The following is a 25,339-nucleotide window of genomic DNA, read 5'->3' as shown; positions in this document are numbered from 1 at the left end:
TCTTTATGGTCCAACTCTCACATCAGTATACGGCTACTGGAAAAATCATAGCTTTGACTCTATGGACCTCTGACCATATGCCTCTATTTTTGAATATGCTCTTTAGGTTTACCATAGTTTTCCTTCCACAAGCAAAAGCATCTTTTCATTCCATGGCCACAGTCACCATTGCAGTGATTTTGGAGGCCAAGAAAAGAAAATCTGTCACTGCTTCCACTTTTTCCACTTCCATTTGTCATGAAGTGATGGGATCAGATGCCATGATCTTAAGTTTTTTTAGTGTTGAGTTTCAAACAAGTTTTTTCAATCTTCTCTATCACACTCAAGAGCTCTTTAGTTTCTTTTCACTTTCTGCCATTAGAGTTGTATGATCTGCGTATCTGAGGCTGTTGGTATTTCTTCCGGCAATCTTGATTCCAGCTTGGGATTCATCCAGCCCAGCATTTCGTATGATATACTCTTCATGGAAGTTTAAGCACAGTGACAATATATAGCCTTGTTGTACTCCTTTCCTAATTTTGAATCAGTTGTTTCATGTCTGACTCTAACTGTTGCTTCTTGAATTGCATACAAGTTTCTGAGTAGACAAGTAAGGTGGTCTGGTATTCCCATCTCTTTTAAGAATTTTCCAGATTGCTGTTATCCACATAGTCAAAGACTTTAGTGTAGTCAATGAAGCAGAAGTAGATGCCTTTCTGAACTCCCTTGTTTTCTCCATGATCGAATAAGTGTTGGCAATTTGATCTCTAGCTCCTCTGCCTCTTTGAAACCCAGCTTACATACATCTGGAAGTTCTTGGTTCATATACTGTTAAAGCCTAGCTTGAAGGATTTTGAGCATAACCTTGCTATGATTTAGCTCATATTTAATGTACAACAGTCATTTATATTTTTCTCCTGGGAAGACATTTTGTATCCTATATGACTATTTTAAAAAAGAATATGTAAAGTATTTAAGACCATCTCATCTACCTTAATGAGTTTAGGTTTGAAAAATATATGAATTCTATAGAAAGATTATTTTTTCTATCCAAATACAATACACTTAACTCAAAATTCATCAAAAATAAAAACTCAGACACTTAGTTTGCAAAGTCCTTCTGAAAACACAGCTCCATTCTCCAAGGAACCTATATCTCATTTCCATATTTACTTTAAATAAAACATTAGAAATATGAAATAAGTCTGTATCTTGAAGTTAATGAAACAGTCCTTTTTTCCAGTACAATTTCTCAAGTTATGTGAATTAGTGAGCTAAAATTTTTAAAATATATTGTTAATTTTCAAAGGAGAACAGGAACATTTAAAACTCTAAAGATAAGGTATAATTTCTTGCATATATTTTAACTGGCTCACTGTCACTATCCATTAATCACCTTTTATAAACCACTCAGATTTTACTGGTAAAAATTTTAGGCAAATTATGGCATAATTACACATTTTAAAATATTTCATAAGAGAAATAAAAAATATATCTGCATTCAGAACTTCTATAAAAATATTTTTCATCCAAACATCACACAGCAGTGTCATTTCATATCAATTGCTGTAATTGTTTTTAATACCTTTAAAGCACATGAATATGCTTTTTCTCCAACATTAATGGACTTAGGGTCATCATCATCCAAATCTTCCCAAATCCTCACATCACCATCACTTCCAGAAGTTACAATACAGCTGTGAAGGAAACACACTCATTAAAAAGTCACCCAGTTTTAGGTTTATTAATTTTTTTAGAATGCTACTTTATCTCTTTTTTAATTAAATCAAGGTTATCAGCCAATATGTTTCTTTATTTTACATATATTAACCTCAATAACAAGGACTGTTAACCTCTCATTCTATAAAATAAAATGTAAGTTTATGTTCTCTACAGTTTCTCCGTGGCATAAAATTATTTAGATATTTGCAATAATGTAAGACAGTGAAACGTGTAATCTCTGTAACAACAGGGACAGGGACCAGGTCTACTTTGCTTACCATTGTTCCTACAGCACAAAGCAGTCTCTGACAGAAGCTTTGATAAATGCTGAATGAATAAATGGATGAATGCAAGAGCTCAATTATCCAAAGCTGATTATTCAAGTGGCTATCTGTCATCTCTCAAATCTTATTTTCTGAGTGATGTTATTCATTTGTTATGTCCTCTCTAGACACAACAGTAAATAAAATACAAAAATAAAATGGTAAATGGCAAAGAGTAGCCATATAAAAAACTATGGATGGGCGTTTCCCTGGTGGCTCAGTGGTAAAGAAGCCACCTGCCAATGCAGGAGACACAGGTTTGATCCCTGATCTAGGAGGAACCCACATGCAGCAGAGCAACTAAGCCCATGCACTACAACTACTGAGCCTGTGCTCCAGACCCCAGGAGTGGCAACTACCGAGTTCATATGTTGCAACTACTGAAGCCCATGCTCCTCAACAGGAGGGCTCCATAATGAGAAGCCTGTGCACCACAACTAGAGTAGCTCCTACTTGTAACAACCAGAGAAAGCCCACACAGCAATGAAGACCCAGCACAGCCAAAAATAAAAACAAAACTATGGATGTTCAGAAGAAAAAAATTCATTTCCACTTGGAAAGTCAGAAGGGTTCCTAAGAAAAGGACAGGTAGGACTGGATATGCTGAGATTGGTAAAAAGGACAGTTTCAAACAGACAATACTACACGAATCAAAATAAGAAATTAGTAAAGCACAGGGGAGTTTACATGGAGCAGGCATGCCAGGAAACTGAGCGGGGGGAAAAGTAGATTGACTTTAATGCCAGAGTAAGGAGTTTGGATTCGGTACTATAAGAAATAAATAAGAGGACTGTAAGTCTCAGTTTGCCCTGGACATTCTTGATTTATGCACCCAGCTGATTTGGGCATTTATCCTTCAGTATTAGTTGCATTAAAATTTGTCCTAATTTTTCACTTTAAAACACATTAGTACTAGTTGTGTCAAAATTGGTGAATTTGACAGACTTCTTTTCCTTTTCAGTTTCTGTTATGATCTTGTTTGCGGTGTACCAAGTGCCATGAATAGAGTTCTCACCTACATGTTCTACTCTATAACATGTAGGTAAATCTGCAAGACAACCACTGATAATCCATCTCTCCCTTTCCAACCCTTTCTTGATATAACACCTCTTTTCAAAGACAACAGGTGTTAACTGATAAAAAAATTTTTAATGTTTTGTCACAAAATTTTTTACAAAAAATTGTCTTGAAATAGTTTTTGAATAGTAGTATGTTACAGATCTATTAAAAAGAGTAATTTGCCAATCGTTAAATAATTTTAAAAAGTGTACTTTACTTTGAAACCCTTCTCTCCATTCTCAAAGGTGTCCTAAGTTAGATAATAAATGAAGAAATCCACTGTAAGTTTTTAAGCAAAGGACTAATTCTATCACACCTTTATCCTCTCTCCCACAGCAATGCTGTTTCCCTAATCTAACCACCCCTTCCTAACCCTTCCAGTGGGCCTCATGAGATTCATGGTCAGGCACCAGCAAAATCAGCTTTTTTCTGAACATTCCTCTGAGAACACTGCTTCCTCTTCAGCCCTCTTAAGTGGTGGCTGACTTCTTTTCTATATCCCTCTGGGACCCCGTTATTACCCCGGCCATTCTATCACCACACCCTACTCTCTCAAGAAAAAAAAAAAAGCCTGAAACTCATCAGACCAGCTACAAATTCAAGAGAAATCCCTTGTTCCCTAACAATTTTTAGCAGAAGGCTCCTTGTTATTCTCTAACACTATTCCTATTGCAATTCTGTATTTTCAATATCCATGTAGATGAAACCTTCTGATACTTGATCTTGTACCTCCATCCCATCTCAGACTCAAATTTTGTCTTTGTCAACACTGCAATTGGTTCATAATCTGCTTCAAGCATCTTAATCACTTATTGTTTCAACTTATACCCTTAATATCCTAACTCCAACTATTTTTAAATTCTATTACAATTCTATCTACAATCTACTGAAAGTACCTTTTCACTGTTTCTCATTCCCTCAAATTCTCACATACCTCCTAATCTGGTTTAGATCCATACTGTCACTAAAATGAATTCTTTATGTTACACTCAAATAAATCCTTTGGGTTTCACTTTGTACCCCCCCCAAAAAAAAAAAAAACACAAAAAAAAACCCACAACCCTGGTTAAACATCCAACTCACTGCCTATTAATAAATTTGCACTTACAGAACTAAATAGAACTGGAGAAAACACAGAAACAGATTATTTCATCCCAATCTAAATTCATAACTATTCATTTGAATTAGGCCTTCAGTGCCGCCTTGTAATCCAATTACATTTCCCTAGTTCATTCAACTTACCCTCTCTACTAACCACCTATCTCATATCTACTCCTCTTCCTTCAAACCTCTACCTCCTGTCCATTCTCAACTAATGACTTTATTTCCTATTTCACTTAGAAAACAGAAACAGTCTATAGAAATTATCCACATGTTCTCCACATTCATTCTAGGTGCTCCTTTCCTCTGTTTATGAAACTGACCGTGCTCCTATCTCTGGCCAATCCCTCCTGCTTTTTACTCTACCATAGCGCCTCTCATCCACTCAAAGACATCACCATAGCCATTCTCCTTCTTTTTATTCTAATATTGGCTTAACCCTCTTTTGGTTCCTCTCCACTGAAACATATGTTGTAATCTTTCTTACCTTAAAAGATTACCTTTCCTGACTTCACATTCCTATTCCACTACTCTCATTCTTTCAGTGTCATCCTCATAAACTCCAATCCTTTTCTATTCTCCTAAATCCATTGTAACAAACTTTTATTCTTACCACTCCATTAAAAAAGAAAACAAATAAAAACACCCTCAACTTGACCCACCAGCAGAATTTGCCATAGTGTATTTCCTCCTCCTTAAAATATTTGGCTTACTGATACCATTCTTGTCTCTTGATTTTCTACTTTTCTTACAATCCCTTCTTATCCTCTTTGGCTACACCTCCTTCTCCTACTTGGTATCCTAATATTCTGGAGTGCCCAGGGCTTAGACCTACAATCTCTTAAAAAAATAAAACATTCACTCCCTGCCTAGATGATTTCATCCAAGTTCACAGCATTAAATATCCCTCCCTTCTGAAACTAGGCCAACTTCCCCCTCCTATATGCTTATCACTGTACATATCACTTAATAACTCTAACTGTAATACTAAATGTATTTTTTGTGATTAATTTGTACTCTGTTTCTGTCAATCTACAAAGACTTTAAGGTCAATGAGGGAAAAGACTGTGCTTTGTTTGCACTATTGTATCTCTAGCACCCAGTGGAGTAGACATGCAATATTTTCTCAGTGAATCAATCAATACAGGAATGACTGCAGAAGCCACACAACTGGACAGTACTGAATAGGAATTCAGAAAGCTAAAAGGGAAGCTGGGAGAGATATTCACACAGTGAGATATGGGGAAATTACTGTGGCTTATACATGATTTAATGTAAACTCTATGCTACTTATATCAACCTGTCTTATGGCTTGTCAAACATACACTGTACACCTGCTTTAACCGATTAAGAAAAGAATATATTGAAAAGTTAAAATGGACTAATTGTAACTCAGGCATTCAAATTAGAGCTGGGTGGCCATTGTGGATATGGTTTCAAATACATTCCTGAATTGCTGAGAATTTGAATTTTCTGAACTGTATCAGATTCAAGGATTCCACCAGCTGTCCTCAAAACAGTATGTGCTAGCAGCTGCCAACTGCAATCTTATAACTATACAATCATACTGGACTCCAGCTAATCCTTACTTAACAAGCACCCTTACTTCTTGCCCACACCAATCATAATTCTGACAAACTACTCATGCAATTTTGCAATCTGGGCTATTATAAGTCTCCCTCATTTTGTAGTTCAACAGAACACAATTCAAGTGCTTCTTTAATCTGTATCTCCTGGACTATAGTCTTTAGTTTGGCTCAAGTAAAACTCTTTCCTATTCCGAGTGTAGACTGTTAATATAGATTATACCCCTCCAAGGGACTAGAATAATCCTGACAAAATATCACAAATTAGGAATCAAGCAGAGGAAATAAGCTGGGGGCGGGGGTGGGGGCAACGTATCAGAAAGTTTTGAACAGTTTTAAAAAGCAAAGAACATCACAAAAGGCCCTCCAAAAAGTTTGAATTAACCACTAAATTTGACAATCAGGCAGCTAGCATTCTGGCAAAATAACTAATAATGTGAGATGCATAAAGGGGAATGTGGGGGAAAGCTCGTATCTTTCCAATTCCTCTGGAAGTAAGATTTCACACTCCTTAGCTTTCTTGATATACTAAAACTACCATGCTGGGCTGAATGAAACAGTAAATCTATGGACAACACATGTGCCATTTTGGATTTCAACCTTATTTCTATCTGGATGAGCCATTTTACGCAGCACTAGTTACATGACATAGAATAATAACTAATGTTCACACCTGAAACCTCCTTTTTTGGTTCTCAAAGTACCTTACCTCCCAGAATCATCAAAACAGACATCCGTGTGTCCCTCTGTGTGGCCATATCTCATGGGCTTCTGTGTGGCAGGCATTTTTTCCTTTACTTATCTGAAAATGTTTGATAAAAGTTAGTATTATTTTAAAGGACAGGAAAGCCGGGGGCTGATCGTAAAGAAGGGAGGTCAGTCTTCTGCGGGACACGCCCTCGGCAGCCCCTTTACCCCAACCCGAGGGGCGCAAACAGGACATAGCGAAGGGTCCGTCCGACATAGGCAGGAAGAGAACACGCTTCGTCTTCGACGGGCCGCAAGGACGAGGCCATTGAGAAGGGCGACTCACCTAGAGGACCGAACCTCCAGAGCCGGGGAAAGGCAAGCGGGAGCGAGCGCCGGCGCCGGACGCTTCCCGCGCTCGGCGTGGTCCCACACTGCGCCTGCGCCGGCCCGCCCACTCCCAGCGCGGTCCAGCCCCGGGACGCCGGGCGGTGGCGTCAGCGGCGCGCACGCCGCTCGGGAAAAAGCCGGTGGCTGGGGGAGCGAGGAAGAAAGGGAGGGAGCCGAACGCGGAAGTGGTGGCCGCGCCGGCGGAGCAGGTGGAGGCGGTGAGTGCGATGTCTGCGATGAGAACCCGGCACCGCAGGATGGGGGCTTGCAGACCGACAGTCGCCTCGTAGGACTTACATGAGGTGCCGGAGTGGCTGGGCCTCCCTTGTCCACCTCAGCGAATACCCAGAGTGATGGCGGTGGTGATGGCGGCAGTTACAAGGATAGCCCCTGTTAAACTGCGTTCCGAGAGGTGAGTGGGGGAAGGGTGGTTTCTGCTTGGCCTTGCCCTCGCGGGGTCTGCCTCTACTTTCCTGGCGCTCCTCACTGGCAGCCATATCCGGGTCCCCGAACGGGTCCAGCCCCTCCTTGGGACCGGGCTAGAGAATGAAATGTCTGGGCTTGTTCTTTAAAGAAAAGGAAGACGAGACCCTTTTCAAGCCTTTAATCTTGGCATCCTTGACGCCTTCATCTTGTCATTTCTAAAGCGGTAAAGGAGAAAAGACCTAATCTCGGTTCACGATTCCTGGAGATGCGGCTTGTATATTAACGCTTTTTCTATAGGACATCGTACTTGTATCCCTTGAAGTAATTCGTGTTTCCCTATTCAGACTCCACCTAAAGTTCAATGAAGTGCATATCTTCTTTTATATCTATAAAAGAAGAGCTGAAGTGTATTGTTGAATACTTCATTGGATCCTTGCAATCTTTGCTAAGGTCTTGGCCATTAAATTTATGCTTTGGTTGGATCTTCACGTTCTCCATGTTGGGAGACCGATCTCTCATGAAAACCTTCACAACTGATATTTTTTTGTGGTACCCACCTTCTAGTCCCAGTCGGAATTTGATTGACATAAGTGAAACGTTTTCCCCTTGTAGAGTTTTCCCCATTGTTTTTCAGTCTAGTTTCATTGGGGAAAGTTGCAAACACATTTAGACAAACCGTGGTATTGTTCTTACCGTGTTGGCATTGTGTAAATTGTTGCTTTAAGTACTAAGGCTCCAAATGATGAGTGATTGGCTGAAAAGAACTTGGGATTTGTGGGGAAATAACCAACCTATTGTTTTTACACAAGAGCAAAAGATTCCTGAGGTGATTCTTTCCGAGTGACTTAATTTTTGTCCGGAGATGTTTCATTGTTTAGATAGACCGATTTCTAGTTTTGTTTTTTTTTTAATCCAAGTAAATATCATTGCATAGACTATGGAGTTCGAGACGAAGTCCGATAATATATCAATATATCATCATGAGATTTCAGTGTAGTACTTTTCAGAGCTCAGCATAAGAATCTGCAAATTTGGAACAAGATTTGTAGGTATCAAATGCTCTAACTATAAAATCTGTAATACCATGTGACTTTAAAACTATGAATGGTGTTCGCGCTTTTCTCCTTTAACTCTGCCTTAGCAATCAAGCCATTTGATTCATAGGTTAAAGAAAAATGTATATATGTTTTGTTTTTTTACAGATTTAACGTGTATGGAATAAGCTTGGGCCTTAAAGCTGAACAAACCTAGATTTTAATTTTGACTCTCACAGTTACTCGTTGTGTGACCTTGAATATGCTTCTTTACTTTTTCTGAACGTCACATTCCTCATCTCTAAAATGAAGATGACACCTATTTCCATAGAACTGTTATAGTACATAGAAGATACTCATGAATGTATAAAAGTAATTGTCTTGTGTTATTAATGGGGTACTTTGGGTGGGCATTTAATGGTTCATTCAAAATGGAGTTGTTTGAATCACTATTCAGTAAATTTTTTTGAACATTAAAAGGTGTATTCTTGCTTTTGCCAATGTGTTTTCACATTTCCATTTTTCAGTCAAATTTTAAAAACAAAAATTTTAATGTCTTCAATTAATTCATGATGTTGTTGAGGGAAACACATTCAAATAATACATACAAGACAATAGTGTGGTAATGAAATGTGTATAACTTGAATCTTAGTAAAAATTGCCTGGTTATTTAAGATAATATAGATTTTTAAAAAGAAACCAGTGTTGCTGTCTGCCACTTATGTGGCTGTCAGAGTTTTCCAAATGAATTTATCATAGCAGTGCATGTCTCATAGGAGTGGATAGCTAAATGAACTCACTGAAAATGATGCCAAGGTCGCAGCTTCAACTGCAGTGAAGGTTAGTTAGCTTTGCTCTGTGGTGACCATTCATACTACCCTTAGGCTCACAAATATTGTTGTTCTCAAGGACAGTAGGGTAAGAAAACATGAGTATATTACCATTCTACTGTGGCAGTATGACCTATATAAATAATAATATCACATAATCTTAGTTTATCCTGGAGGCATATCAATATTGCCTTATGGGAGGAATGTTTAAATTCCTTTTTAATAAAATATGTATTAGATATAAAAATTATTAATCTTATGAAAGATAAGGTTAGAAGAAGAGAGTAATAACAAAACTGAGACCAGAGTAAAAAAAATATTGAAGATAGTTTAGAAATCTGAAGATTTTTATATCTCTGAAAGTGTCAAACTTACCAGCCTATTTAATTTATTTTGGGGGTAAATAATACTTGCATATATATAAATTTTTAAGGTATTAAAGGGAATACAGTGAAAGACCTTCTGTCAACCTACCCAATTCCACTGGCTAAGGACAGCTAGTATTTGACTCCTGTGTTGTTACAATGACAGTGGATCCTTACCACAACAAAATAGATATAATCATTGTTTTATCAATAAAAAAATATCAAGGCTCAGTAAGGTGATGAATTGTCAAAAGTCACACACCTAACCATGTGTCAGAACTAGAAATAGATCTTTTACTTCTGATCCAAGTAGTCTGCCAGACTGCCTCTCCAAGTCATAACGGTTGCCATAAAACTTTAGTTTTATCAGAATATGAAGGCAATTTTAAGTCTAGAATAACATTATACTAGTTTGTATGTAAAACTTGTTACCTAGGCTTAAATGTAAGCATATGTAATTATCATAAAGCCATGAAAAAAAGAATCTTTGATCAGTAAAAAAAAAAATTTGCCTACTATTTATGTTGAAATTGATTTATTTATACCCATAATATTTTTCAAGAATTTGAAACTTAAAAACTTTTTTTAAAAGAGCATATTTAATATCAGGAGTAATAAAAAGAGCTTTATGATGTTTCAGAAATGATGAAGCATCCTCAGCCTCAGATTTTTGAGATATGTTTTTGTGTGGATTTTCTAGCCTTTTATGTAGCCTGTGTTTCCTTTCATTCTTTTCCCTTATTGCCACTTTCCTAGCTCTTATTTTTTGAAATTAGCTTATTTTACATGGAAGGTTCTGAGAAAATATAACATATTGCAGAAAGCAATACATCTTCTCATTAAGCTCAATGTATGCTATTTTCATACATTTTAACCCTGGCAGTAAAAACATGAGGCAGCTGGCATTATCCAGATTTAATAATGTGAACACTGAAGCTGAATGAAATTTTAAAAATCAGGAGAGACAGTAAGTGACAAAGTCTGAATTTTAGATCATGCTTGATGATTTAGCAACTCATGCTGTTTCATCTGCACCATGCTTCATTTTTTAATATGATATAGTCAAAAACTAGATTGTTAATTTTTTAGGGACCTTTAAAACTTAAAAACTTTCTCTTTAGACCAAATTATACTCATAGGAAGAAAGACTGCAAGGAAATTGGCCAAAATGTCTAAATTGATTACTTCTAGGTAATTGAATTACCGTCTTTTCCCCTCCTTTTTGAATCTGCCTGAATGTTTCCTATATTATAATATGCATATATTATTTTTATAATTAAAAAACTATAAATTGAAAGGACAGAATACATCTGTACAATCCAATTTATTCTCTGAGAGTCACAATCAGGTATCTTAAGCTTCTGGTTTCTAAAATCCTGTTAAGGTTCTTGTGCTTTTAGAAGTTTGTAGTGCCAGCCCTTAGTTTTCTGTTCCCTCTTCACTCTAGATTAACTCTCTTCAGTGACTGGTCCTAGACATTTCTCTTTAGCTTGCATACCCATGATGTACATTCATTTTAATGTTAGCCCAAGTTAATGTTTCTCCCACAGTTTATTCCACAAAAAGTGTTTACTTTGAGTTAAATACAGGAAACTGGCCTAATCAGGTTTCTTAACCTTTTGCTATCTTTCAGTGGGGAAGTGATTTCCAAACTTGTTCCATAATGAAACTTCCAATTCTATAGAACACGTATTAATGCCTTTTAGCACTAGTGTACACAGAAGTTCAGATTGGGGAACACTGGTATAAGCAAAATGTAGGAAATTAAGAACGTTTGGAGAAAGGAAGAAAGGGTATGCTGCTGCTAAGTCACTTCAGTCGTGTCCGACTCTGTGCGAACCCATAGACGGCAGCCCACCAGGCTCTGCCGTCCCTGGGATTCTCCAGGCAAGAGTGCTGGAGTGGGTTGCCATTTCCTTCTCCAATGCATAAAGGTGAAAAAAGAAAGTGAAGTCGCTCAGTCGTGTCCGACTCTTAGCGACCCCATGGACCGCAGCCTACCAGGCTCCTCCGTCCATGGGATTTTCCAGGCAAGAGTACTGGAGTGGGTTGCCATTGCCTTCTCCAAGAAAGGGTATAGTAGTGCCAGTCAGTGTGTGTGTTTACTTACCTGGTGGCTCAGAGGGTAAAGCGTCTGCCTGTAGTGTGGGAGACCTGTAGTGTTTTGGGACACATAATAGCAGGTAAACTTTGGAATAATAGATTTAATAAGGAAAATACTACCAGAATAATACTTTATCTGTGAATTCTTTATATAGTATAGTAAATTATTCTTTATAAGATCAAATTTAATACTTAGATGAATTCTGGTCCTAAGTAGCCATCAGCATTGTGGGCATAGTAGAATTAATATATACAATAATCCTCTGTTATCTAACATCATAGAGAATACAAATGAAGTTTCTAGATAAATGAAGTTTAACCCTTTATTTACTAACTTTTACAACAGTTTTCAATGGAAATTTGAATTAAAATCATCTTTCCAGCCTTATTCAAGAGAACTAACTAAATGTCATTTAAATCTGTTGTTAGTCTAGGATGGTCACTTTGGGTGTTCAGTCTTTTATCACTATCTGTGCAGTTGATTGTAGAACCTGGGATCAAATGGCTAGTGAATCTGGGAACTTGATTTCTTGAAAAAGGCTTTTATATCAACTTACTTTAGACACTTGCCACTTCCTCATTAAGAAATAATAATTTTAAAAATGTCACTGTGTAGTCCCCAAGGTATTGTAACTTAGATGCCTTCATAAAAAATTAATTATTGAATCAAGAGTCAAAGCAATCTTCTCCCAAGTGGTTCTTTCACTCTCTTAAAAAAAGAGAAGCTTCTTTGCAGTTACTAACAAAGACTGTTTGATGTGTCAACATTTTTCAAGATATCATCTTTGATTTCTATACTACATAAAAATGGTAGTAAAGCCACTTTTTTTTTCATTTTGTATCTCATCTTCTACTTCATTTTTACAAAGTTTATGTAAAACTCCAACTATTAATTATGGGGTTGAGGGGACTCATTCAGATTCAGAACCTTACACTGTTTTTTAACGTTCAAACTTTATGTGTATAGACAAACGTTTGGCAAGACACCAAAACGTTTTTTTTTAACTCATTTTTAGTCTTTAAAAATAAATTTTTTTCACTAAAAATTAATAATGTTATTTTTATTGAGAGAAATGTAGTTGAGTTTTTTAATTTTGTGAATTTTGGTTTAATGCAACTTTCAGAAGAGATTAGATCTTCTGCCATGTGTTTAAGTGTAAAGATGCAAGAGTTTACATACTATACATTTTTATCATTATTGTAACAAAATCATGTAATAGTGAAGGAAATTCTGAATATTTTCTTTTTCTAAAAAGATCTCTCCATAGCCTTTTTTTTTAAAGCAGTTACTTTCTCAGTAGTAATTCTGATGTTACCTAAACCATGAATAGCCAGTTAAATATTTTGTTTTGCCTTTTTTCTTAATGTATCTGCAAAGTAACTTCTCAGAGCTGCTTATTATCCCAATAAAGGTCATCAAACTAAGAACATTTGTCATTTTGAAAAAGAAAAATATATAACTTGTCTTATAATATTAGCAACTAAACTGTGGAAAATTCTTAAAGAGATGGGAATACCAGACCACTTTACCTGCCTCCTGAGAAATCTGTTTGCAGGTCAAGAAGCAAGTTAGAACTGGATATGGAACAACAGACTGATTCAAAATTGGGAAAGGAGTATGTCAAGGCTATGTATTATCACCCTGCTTATTTAACTTATATGCAGAGTACATCATGCAAAATGCCAGGCTGGATGAAGCACAAGCCAAAATCAAGACTATTGGGAGAAATATCAATAACCTCAGATATGCAGATGATACCACCCTTATGGCAGAAAGCAAAGAAGAACTAAAGAGTCTCTTGATGAAGGGTGAAAGAGGAGAGTGAAAAAGCTGGCTTAAAACTCAATATTCAAAAAAATAAGATCATGGGTCATCACTTCATGGCAAATAGATGCGGAAAGAGTGCAAACAGAGACAGACTTTATTTTCTTGGGCTCCAAAATGACTGCAGATGGTGACTGCAGCCATGAAACTAAAAGATGCTTGCTCCTTGGAAGAAAAGCTATGACAAACCTAGACAGATTATTAAAAAGAAGAGCCATCACTCTGCCAACAAAGGTGCGTCTAGTCAAAGCTATGGTTTTCCCAGTAGTCATGTATGGTTGTTAGAGTTGGACCACAAAAAGGCTGAATGCCAGTGAATTGATGCTTTTGAACTGTGGTGTTGGAGAAGACTCTTGAGAGTCCCTTGGACTGCAAGGAGATCCAGCCAGTCCATTCTGAAGGAGATCAGTCCTGAATATTCATTGCAAGAACTGATGCTGAAGCCACTACTTGGCCACCTGATGCAAAAAAAAGCCGACTCATTAGAAAAGACCTTGATGCTGGGAAGGATTGAAGGCAGGAGGAGAAGGGAATGAAAGAGGACAGATGGTTGTATGGCATCACTGACTTAGTGGACATGAGTTTGAATGAGCTCTGGGAGATGGTGAAGGACAGGGAAGCCTGGCATGCTGCTGTCCATGGGGTCACAAAGAGTTGGAAACAACTGAGTGATGGAACTCTGCCCTGAGACAACTAGCAAACTTTGTGTTATAGAATTTCCATGGTCATGTCTATTCACAAAGTATTGTAAAGATTCTTTTATGTAAGATAATATAATCCACAAACGTATTCCAACAACATGGAAGCAGTTGTGATCCACTAAAAGTGCACAAAGAAATGGAGAGGGTTGCCATCAAGTACTTAGCTTTTTGGAGCTCCCACTCCTCCCCCCAGAATAGCACCTCATCAGACAAGTACCCATCTCACAATGAGTAATGGGAACATTGCCAATCATACATTCAATATTAATAGAGTTTTCTAATTTTTAGACAAGTATAAATAGAAGTTAAATTTTCTTCCTGCTTTGAAGACTACAACATTAAGTGACATTCTGGCCAATATTATCGATATGGTAAGTAAGTAAGTGTTAGTCGCTCAGTCGTGCCCAACTCTTTGCAACCCCATGGACTGCAGCCCACCAGGCTCCTGTGTCTGTGAGATTTTTCTAGGCAAGGATACTGGAGTGGGTTGCCATTTCCTTCTGCAGGGGATCTTCCCGACCCAAGGACTGAACCCGGGTCCCCTGCACTGCAGGCAGATTCTTTACCCACTGAGCTACAAGGGAAACCCATTGATATGGTATATTTTACCAAATATATCTTTTTCCATAACAGTTTATAAAAAGTGCAACTTCTGAAGCATGAACAGAGGCTTCTGTTAAAAGAATAGCTATGTAAAATTTATATAAGGCTATAGTGCTTAGATACCAAAAGATAACCAGTCAGAAGATTTTCTGTGCATAACTCTTCAAGTACAGGTATGGAAAATTCATCTAGGACAATGGTATTTTTCACTTTATTTTTTGGATACCTGTAGCATTAGTATATGTAAGAACAATTAACCTAAAATCCAGAGATACTTGATTGATCTTATTATGTACAGGTTGGTAAGCCTTGCCAAAATAAATCTATTATGTTAGCATTTAAACTTGTTTTGAGTGAGGCTGGAAGTCAGTTCTCTGGTGGAAAACGTCAAATTGTTCTTAGCTTCATATTTCATAATCTGTTGAGTTTTAGCTATGTCTAGCTTATTAATCCTTTTTTATTTTGAAATATTAGGTATCATCCTGAAAGTTATATGTGCTCATAAACTTTATAGTTAGCATTGGGCTAGAGACAGAGGTATTTCAGTGATTTCTTTACTTATGAACTATTTCTATAAAACTGTCTTGGGTGCTATAATAAAACAACATATGTAATATCTGTTTCTTTTTAAAAAAGAAATATGTTAACCTTTATTGTATACTTGCTCCATTTAGAATCTGAGCTACATATGTATTTTACATACCTTATTTCTTTTAATTCCTACCAGCCTAATGAAATATGTAGCATCAGTGTCTCCATTTTACAGATGAAGAAACTGAGGTTTTAAGGTCATATGGCTAGTACAAAATCTATTTTATTTCTTATTACTTTCATGGTTACTTTTTTCCTCCAAGTTCTTTGTGTTTTAGTAACTTGTTTATTTTAAAGGCTTTCCTCAAAAGTCTAGTGACCTGTTATAATCTGGAGTAAATGAAGCACAACAATGCTATCTGAAAGTTTAAGTAAGTAGGCGTGGCTTATGGATGGATGAGCTTCACAGAATGCCTGGGTGGCCCTCCAGCTTTTTATTGGAGGATTTCCAATTACCAGAATCTATAGATGTTTTCTCTTTGGTTATTCTGTTTCTCCAGTTTAGTATTGTCCAATCTCTTATTAGGGAGGAATAAGTTTGACCACTGGAATTCTGGAAGCTGGATGGGAGAATGGAGCAGGAAACTTTCTGATTTTAGTCGCAGGCCTCCCATCTATCCTTACTATGACTGGTATCCAAAGTCTTGAGCCTTTCTGGTTCAATTTCTCCAAATAATAAAATCCTATCTCCTCTAAGTATGAGAGTAAGAACCAGAGAGATCTAACTGCCCTAACACAGATTTTCAACCTGCTTCCCCATTTTTCTGACCTGTTCTCCATACATACTTTCTGTAGAATCTGGTGCCTCTGAGTGTCCTGGACTTTGTCTGCTCTGTTGTCTTCTCATCAACATTGCCTCTGTGCCTGGTGTCACCAACCTCTCCACTGCCGAGTCAGTCATTGCTCCTCTGTTCGTTTTCTGTCCTTATATTTTGTCACTCAGGTTATAGATAAGTGATAGTTTCATTGAAGATGAGATTTGTGTTTTTATTGCTCATTTTCCCTTGTTTGGGCTGACTTCTGAGAGAAGGGTGGAGCAAAAAGATTTTCACTTAGCCGTTTTTAAACTGCATCATTACTTCTTTTATAATTAGAAAAAAACCAAAGCTATTTTCTTTTTGAGGGGAAATCAGCTATTAAGAAATTTAATATGGATAGCAGCAATTATAACTAAAGAAAGTATTGTTATCACTAGAAGAGTTTATAGGAGACTTGGTTGTTTTTGAAGAGAGTGATGGAAGCAGACCCTGGTAAAGGTGGGAATGTCATCAAGAGCAGAGGTGTGGAATTAGCTTTGATAACAAATAAAGGAAGATGAGCATGTTTATATGCAGTGGAGTAAAGTTGACCTTAGAATTAATAATCTGCTCTTTTGATATTTTTAAAGTAAATAAAAACACTAGATATTTTAAATCTTACATAGTATACTTTTCACACTATCACATTGAATAAAAAAGTTGAAAGTATGTAGTATTAACAAAAAAATATCTGCTTGGGGCTCCTATTTAATTTTTTTAATCTTGAAAAGTATAAGTATAAGTTTTTGGTAATAAGAGACTCTTCTGATCAATGACTTCATATTCTTCATATTCTGTAGCTTCTGCCTGTTTATTTTTGTTCAGTGGAATTTAGTCAATGAACAACCAAAGCATATTGTTAAATATAATTTGGTATACTAAGTGATGATGTTTCTTTCAAATTTAGATTTTAAAATATTTTTTCTCTGTGAATTTTAAATGATTGTGTACCAGTGAGCTCACTAAATCAAAATAATAAGTATAAGCACCTGATGCTATTCTTTGTTTAGTAATCAGGTACTTTATATCACAAGGGCTTCCCTGGTGACTCAGTGGTAAAGAATCTGCCTGCCAGTGCAGGAGGTGCAGGTTCGATCCCTTGGTCAGGAAGATCCCCTGACGAAGAAAATGGCAACCCACTCCAGTGTTCTCGCCCGGAAAATACCATGGCAGGCTATGGTCCATGGGGTTGCAAAGAGTGAGACACAACTTCGCAACTAAACAATGGCAACTTTATATGGCAAGCCTTTATCATTAGTTCATACCTTTAAGCCCATCCCAATCATATTTGCCACTGCAGATGCTTATTTCAAACTCCCCTGCTATGAAAATGGATTCTGGTAGCTCTCAACATTTACTTGACTGTTGGGATGGTTGAGAATATTGAGTACGACTGATTTTCTTAATCACAAAATTCCATATCCATTTATAAAATACTTGAGATTGATTATAGAATCCTCCCCCCAAACTTGGACTTAAATCTTATTCCATCTAAGAATAGCTAAGTAGTTTTTATCTATGACCAATCATTACTATCAATCTTAAAATTTTGTTTACATTATAAATTTTAGGGTATCTAGCCAATTTCATAGGAAAGGCATTGCCCTATAGAACTTTATCTGTTTGTTTTTTTGAAATTATCAGGAAGAATATATAAGTGTGTGTGTGTATGTGTAAAATAAGATATTTTTATCCAATTCCAAATTTTCCACACACTATGTAGACAAAGAGTGAAATTGACCAAATATTTAAATGAGTTGACAAAAATTACTTTGGGAATTCTTGCATGATGTTCCTACTGTTCAGTGCTGATTATTTATTTAATAAATTCTTAACAGCTTTTATAACTTGAAATTATTCATATTTTCAATCAGTAGAAAAGAAAACGAGAGAGAAGAAAGGTTGTTGTTGTTTTCTAGTCACTAAGTCAGTCATGTCTGACTCTTGTGATTCTGTGGGCTATAGCCTGCCAGCTTCCTCTGTCTGTAGGATTTCCCAGCAAGAATACTGAAGCAGATTGCCATTTCCTTCTCCAGGGGATCTTCCTGACCCAGGGATTGAACCCATGTCTCCTGCATTGCAGACAGATTCTTTACCACTGAGCCACTGAGGAAGCCTACAAGGAGGGTGAAAGTGAAAGTCGCTTAGTTATGTCTGACTCTTTGCAATCCCATGGACTGTAGAGTCCATGGAATTCTCCAGGCCAGAATATCGGAGTTGGGTAGCCTTTCCCTTCCCCAAGGAATCTTCCCAACCCAGGGATTGAACCCAGAAGGAGGGTAGTGATTGTTAAATACCAGCTCATAGTTTTTTCATCTCTGACAAAGAATTCCCTGGTCTGCTGTGAAATTAAAAAACCACAAATTATTCATGTTTCAGACATATATTTTGGCTGACAGGATGCTTAGCTTTTTTGATTCACTTTGACAACTAGCTGTGGGAAAGAAACTCAGATTGTTGACTCAGTGGCACTATAGAATTATTAGTATATGGTAAAGTAGTTTATTTAAATGAGAACAAAATATCTTGGAACTGCCTTCCAACATTTCCAGTACTTTTTTGAAAAGTATATTAATTGTCTATGGCAAAAACCACTACAATATTATAAAGTAATTAGCCTCCAATTAAAATAAATTAATTTTTTAAAAACCAAAAAAAAAGTATATTAACTATCCCTTTTCATCTTGTATATAATTGGGACTTGATATATAAACTATATGTTAATGACAGACACTTAATGATCTTTATTTTTTTCCTTAGATACATCCAGAAAGTACCCAGAAGAAACATTCTACTGGAAAAACTGAAAAAGCATTATTTATAACACTGGAATTTGTGCACAGTTTGTTAAAATGGCAGAAAATAGTGAAAGTAATAGTAAAAATGTAGATGTAAGGCCCAAAACTAGCCGGAGTCGAAGTGCTGACAGAAAGGATGGTTATGTGTGGAGTGGAAAGAAGTTATCTTGGTCAAAAAAGAGTGAAAGTTGTTCAGATGCTGAAACAGTAAGTGCTATAGAGAAAACTGAAGTTCCTTTAAGGAGCCAAGAAAGGAAGCACAGCTGTTCATCTATCGAGTTGGATTTAGATCATTCCTGTGGGCATAGATTTTTAGGCCGATCTCTTAAACAGAAACTCCAAGATGCTGTGGGGCAGTGTTTTCCAATAAAGAATTGTAGTAGTCGGCACTCTTCAGGGCTTCCATCTAAAAGAAAAATTCATATCAGTGAACTCATGTTAGATAAGTGTCCTTTCCCACCTCGATCAGATTTAGCCTTTAGGTGGCATTTTATTAAACGACACACTGCTCCTATAAGTCCCAAATCAGATGAATGGGTAAGCACAGACTTGTCTCAGAGCGAATTGAGGGATGGTCAACTAAAACAACGAAGAAACATGGAAGAGGTCAGCTGCTTCTCACATACCAGTGTTCAGCCCTGTGTCATAACCAGTAACAATTCTTCGGGTAGAGGTGGTCCTGGGACTGACTCTATAGTGAACCTGGCTTCAAATAACAGCATAGAAGATAGTGATATGGATTCAGATGATGAAATTATAACACTTTGCACAAGTTCCCGGAAAAGAAACAAACCCAAGTGGGAAATTGATGAAGAAATCCTGCAACTGGAAACACCTCCCAAGTATCATACTCAGATTGATTATGTCCACTGTCTTGTACCAGATCTCCTTCAGATCAATAATAATCCATGTTACTGGGGTGTTATGGATAAATATGCAGCTGAAGCTCTACTAGAAGGAAAACCAGAAGGCACCTTTTTACTGCGAGATTCAGCACAGGAAGACTATTTATTCTCCGTGAGTTTTAGACGCTACAGTCGTTCTCTTCATGCTAGAATTGAACAGTGGAATCACAACTTTAGCTTTGATGCACATGATCCTTGTGTCTTCCATTCGCCGGACATTACTGGGCTCCTAGAGCATTATAAGGACCCGAGTGCCTGTATGTTCTTCGAACCACTTTTATCCACTCCTTTGATTCGGACTTTCCCCTTTTCCCTGCAGCATATATGCAGAACAGTTATTTGTAACTGTACAACTTACGATGGCATTGATGCCCTTCCAATTCCTTCTTCCATGAAATTATATCTGAAGGAATATCACTATAAATCAAAAGTTAGAGTACTCAGGATTGATGCACCAGAACAACAATGCTAGAAAAAGGGTAGGAACAAGGGTGTGGTTATATATGTATTTTCATTTAATATTTTATTTTTCTTATTATACCACTTTGAATTTTTCTACAAGGGCAGTTAAGTCCAAAATAAACTTCTGCCCTAAATTTTACTTCCAGATCAGTTTATTTTTCTTAGGACACAGTAATTGTTGAACAATAATAATTGCTACACACTAGGGGTTAATGGATATTTTTGACCAGGTTTGGTTTTTGTTTTTACCATGTAGATTGTATACTTAATTTTTTTCTTTTCTTAATTGTAACTTAAATATGATCCAGGGATATTTGAAGTTTGTAGGCATTGCAAACACATTTAAATAATCTGTATTTCATACTTTTCTTTAAAAATAATTGTTTCTTTTCCTACATATAACATATAAAACACTTTGTTAACCTATGTCATTGGCATTCCTATACATAAGATATAGTTCCCACATCATCCTTTCATTTGTTTTAAAAGCCTTCAGTAAAGCTGTGTGTGTTGTAATTTACTAATAGGGATGTTAAAAGTTAACAAAATGGCTTCAAATCAAACTTGATGTGTTTTCATTTTAAATATTAATTATAAAGCTGAATTACTAAATTTGATTAATCAGGTCAGTAAGAATCAAATGAGGACATGGTATCTTAGAGGTGAATTTATTCTTCTGTAATGTGGCATGATCATTTATTATTCCTTGAATAGATCTTTCTCAAACTTGGAAGAGTTACCATCTTCAGAACATAATTATTGTTCCCTTCTCACTGAAAGCTTTAAAAATAATGATACTACTATTAGGAACTAGTAATTACTAAATAATAAAGCAACTGGGGTTTTTTCTGTATTGACTTGTGAACTGTTGCTTCTGCTTAGCTCTTTTTTAGAAACAGCCTGTTACTTTGGAGAGATGCCACAATTTATAAACAGCCACAAATTTCCATTGGTAACCAAAGAGACCTAAGTAGTTTTCCATTATTTTGAATTGAGCTTGAATAAAGATTCAAGAAGTAAACATGGAGCTTAGTATTCAGGGAACTTAATACTGGTTTTGATCTTAAGATTTCAGGTAACTATTCCTATTTTCAGAACTAACATATCTTTAGTATGGCTTCAGAAAAAGGAAAACATTTTGAGAGCTATATTGCTTATGACATACTGAACAATACTGGGCACTGGGTATAATATTTTTAAGTTTAGCATCTCAAGAACAGAGAAGCATTTTGTAGAAAACATTATCCCAATATAATAAGATAAATGGAGTGATAGCCTATTTAACTTTTCTTTTTTAAAGAATCAGTAATAAATTTCCTAGACAGTCATTAATTCTGGTGAGTTGTCTACCCCTTTATACAAATTAGCATTTTTAATATAGTAAATTGATCTCTTGATGCTAGTTTATCTAGTAGGAAGCTGTTTCTACCTGGATTGAACGAACTTTGACTCAAATTTCCCAGTTAGAATAGATGTTTCTTAAGTATTGCTTTTATGTCGAAGTAGCATTTCCCTTTCCTATAGTTCTGCTGTTAACATAAAAATGTCATTTAAAATTAATTGCTTTAAAATAAGTTTTTAGAAGTTATCACAAAATTGAACAAGAAAATCTCTTACCATTATCTTCTAGCATCTTTTTTTCTCAAGTGATCTCAAGATTGTCTTGGTTCCAGTGAGGGTTAGCTACTAAAATAGCACCTCTCTCAGCAGTGATGAGGCTCAGGATAACATCAGTGTCAGGATAAATATCTCTTCTAAAGATGATATTTCCCTTTTACAAAAGTTGGACAGTCTCATACTACCTCATCTTTATTGTGGCGCTTTTGTAGATCACTGAGAAGCTTATCTTATTTACCAATATAACGCTTCCTAAACATCCATCTTTGGTGAAGAAAAATTAACAGTATGGTTAGACTACCCATAATTATAGTTTTTTATCAGAATTTGATATTGAGACTTTCTGTTTCTGTGAAACAATATTGTTTTAAATATTTTTCTTTTAAAGATAACTTTTTATCAATACAGAAAAACCTAAGGAATGATTAGCTAATGAATATTCTGTTAAAGGTAATTTTATAAAGAAAAAAAATGCTGTCTTTTATAATGGTAAAAATTAGTATTTATATGAAAATCAAGATCTAAGTAGCCTTTCATATATTCAAACTGGTTGCTTGTGATATATTTTCTCTGGCTTTCTTATTTTTTCAACTTCAAGGTATTGATAGCTGTTAACATTTTCAAAATACTGCCATTTATATAGCCTTGAAGTAGATGATCTAATAAATGAGAGCAGGAAAGAGATTCATTTACTCTGAAACAGTTTGTATTTTTTCCTTTGGTATTTGCTACAGTGAAAAGAAGTCGGGAAAGTAGAAATGTAAGATTTGAGAAGGGAATTGATTACCATGAAGGAAAAAGAAGAGTAAGAATTCTTTAGAGCATGAAGGGGATTGGAATTTAGAAAGGTTAAGTCTTTCTCAGTGACTTTTTGAGGACACATTTGAAAGAGCATTCAGCATTCAGAAGTTAACTCATTAAAAATACACTTCCTGGAATTATGCGTAAGTAAATGAGTATAAATTTTGAGAGGAACAATGTGGGGAGATATATAAATATAAATTTTGTAGCTAAGTTGGACACTCAACATTTGAAAAGTGTGTAAATTTCAGAGTCGGAGAAAGCATTCAGCATGGTGGAAATGTAGTGCTTACTGGTGAGAGAGGATGGGGCTAAAAGAAACAAGATAAAATATTAAAATTAAGAATTTAGGCATCACCTCAGGGGAAAGCCTTGACAGTGAAAGGGAACTACTTAATCGCTAATAGCTAGTCTGGACCAGACACTTAAATGTGCTTTGGGAATCATCCTGCACTAACCAGGAAATAAACTTGATTTTTCTATTTCTCTCTGAAGCTTTCAAGAGTACCCCCAAGCCTGCCTCCCCTTTTTTTAAGCTACAGCATCTTGATTCATACTGTACTTCCCGAAACATGCTGAATGGATTTTTTTTAGGTTACCTGAGCATTTTTGTATGAAGAATTATATCTGATCTTTCTATAACTGTGCCATTCACTTAAATAATTCATGGAATGGTTTAATTTAAAGGAAGACCTAATAGGAAGAAGATTAAAGGAAGCTTTTAGTCAGCCTGTGGCTAGATTTATTGATTTGGTGATCAGACTTGTGTTCTTTCCTGAATTTCAGCTAATGGCAAACTGTGGTCAAAAAATGGCTTTCAGTTAAAGTTTTGACTTCTTATTGTAAATTATATAAAGAATGTCTAAGTAATTAGAAATCCTTTTTAAAAAGTAGAGCAAATGTGGCAAATAGGATTCATCATTATACAAATTCCATTTCTTTTTATAAGAAAAACAAACCATTATCATTTATTCATGAGCCAAATCCATTAAGAACATAAATCAAGTTATCAGCTTCCTGTCTCTCTGAAATTTGGATCATTTTATAGATCCATGTAATATAGAGAGCTTCCTTCCTATGAAATGAAAATCTTGAGACCTAACTCTTAGACTCTTAGTTTTCATTAAAAATCTTTTTTGTCACTTTTAGCTATAATCAGAGTCAAATAGATTATACATTGATTTTGGTAGAGGAAATTTCACAGGAAGTGGACTTAATTATACAACATTCCCTGAGGCCACACAAGGAAAACAATGTTTAAATGTAAAGTAGATTGTGTGTGAGGTAATTTAATGCCCAAATGAATAAAAGATTTTAAGTCAAGCAGATTATTGTTTCTACTTTGGAAAAAAAATGTTTACAATCTTCATTTTACATAAACAGTTTTACATTCGTTTTTACTTCTAAAGAATGGACAGAAAGCACAAGGGGTTTTTCTCTTTTAATGGTCTAGAAATAAGCAACACTACAGGAGTCTGTACTATTAACACATGAAGATACTGGAGACAAAGGGGAAGTAACTATGGCTTCTAAATAAAAATGTAGACTAATGGATATAATCCAAGGAAAAGGAATTTAAGGCACATGACTCCTATTTCAAATAAAGACAGTCTTTTTTACTTTTGAATACATGACTCAATTCTATATCTTTAATTTCCTAGCACAAAATATAGATGATAATATGTCACTTGACTTCCTGCAGGTTAATTCTTTAGTTAAGAGGTGACCCTTGGAGCATACTTAAAAATATTTCTGTATAGCTGTTAAGTACTAATGTGATGACAGGTTTTCAAAGTATCCCCTTAGAGAACCCTGCAGATTCACATTCATTTCTTTTAGTCTGTAAAGGCCTTCTTGATTTGACAATAGAGATAATGGTACAATTTGAATTTATGGTTTAGACTGCAATTAGATGAACAGTTGCAATTTCCTCCTATTCTTAATAAGGTTTATGTAAAATTGATGTTTGCCTAAGTTATTTTAAAAGTTGATTACATTTGCAGGAAGTAAAGATAATCACTTTTGCCATAGTTATCAAATTTAAGCTTTCAGACTTAAGTATAAAACTCAAGGAGGTTTACTTAAATTATGCTGACTTTGCTAGAATTGGATAAATTCTGTATAAATCAAGTATGAACTAGATATATACTTGAATATACAGAGTTTAAGTAGTAACTTCACAAAGCTGTTAGTACTCATCAATCAGCCTTGTATGATCCATCCCTTACCTAAAAAGAAGTAGAGTGTTTCCTTTTTTATTTCTAATCCTGAAGTTGAATGTTTCTTCTTGGATGTGAGTTCAAATAAATTGATCTGAATACATTTTCATTTCTTATTAATTAAAATCTCATATATAAAATCCAAAGGCTTTGTAGTCTGTTTTCAAAACACTACTGTATATATCCTTACCTGACACGTTCAACTTAGAGAAATTTTTAAATCTGTATTACACATTTTCCTTTCAGTTCTTTAGTGTGTCATTTTAGGTCTTCCAGAAACAGATGTCAAAATGTGATTAAATGTACAAGAGATGTATTGAAGGCCCTTGGACACCTTTGAAGAATAAAGGGGAATGGGACTTCCCTGGTGGTCCAGTGGTTATAACTCTGCTTCAGTTCAGTTCAGTTCAGCCAC

At 35.8% G+C, this 25,339-nt stretch overlaps 2 protein-coding genes across 2 annotated transcripts in view; one reads left to right on the top strand and one right to left on the bottom strand.

The window, feature by feature from the left end:
- The window catches only part of WDHD1 (WD repeat and HMG-box DNA binding protein 1), a 50,752-nt gene extending 43,854 nt beyond the window's left edge, over positions 1-6,898 (bottom strand). The window contains exons 1-3 of the mRNA XM_040226395.1: positions 6,804-6,898; positions 6,480-6,572; positions 1,565-1,676 (exon numbers count right to left, since the gene is read on the bottom strand). Of these exons, the coding sequence (XP_040082329.1) occupies positions 1,565-1,676; positions 6,480-6,556 (189 nt within the window). The 5' untranslated portion in view covers positions 6,557-6,572; positions 6,804-6,898. The remainder of the gene's footprint in view (positions 1-1,564; positions 1,677-6,479; positions 6,573-6,803) is intronic.
- Positions 6,899-6,912: 14 nt separating this feature from the next.
- Positions 6,913-25,064, top strand: SOCS4 (suppressor of cytokine signaling 4). Its single transcript, XM_040226394.1, has 2 exons — positions 6,913-7,259; positions 18,883-25,064. The coding sequence occupies exon 2, from the start codon at positions 18,975-18,977 to the stop codon at positions 20,295-20,297; it is 1,323 nt and encodes a 440-aa protein (XP_040082328.1). The 5' UTR covers positions 6,913-7,259; positions 18,883-18,974; the 3' UTR covers positions 20,298-25,064.
- The last annotated feature ends 275 nt before the right edge of the window (positions 25,065-25,339 follow it).

This window comes from Oryx dammah, unplaced genomic scaffold, assembly GCF_014754425.2.
Source record: "Oryx dammah isolate SB20612 unplaced genomic scaffold, SCBI_Odam_1.1 HiC_scaffold_26, whole genome shotgun sequence".
Classification (NCBI taxonomy): domain Eukaryota; kingdom Metazoa; phylum Chordata; class Mammalia; order Artiodactyla; family Bovidae; genus Oryx; species Oryx dammah.
Note: the sequence above shows the minus strand (reverse complement) of the source record. Positions and strands in the feature narration are given on the sequence as shown.

Excerpts from the sequence above, each read along its gene's own strand:
- SOCS4 (XM_040226394.1), top strand. The coding sequence starts at position 18,975 with ATGGCAGAAAATAGTGAAAGTAATAGTAAAAATGTAGATGTAAGGCCC.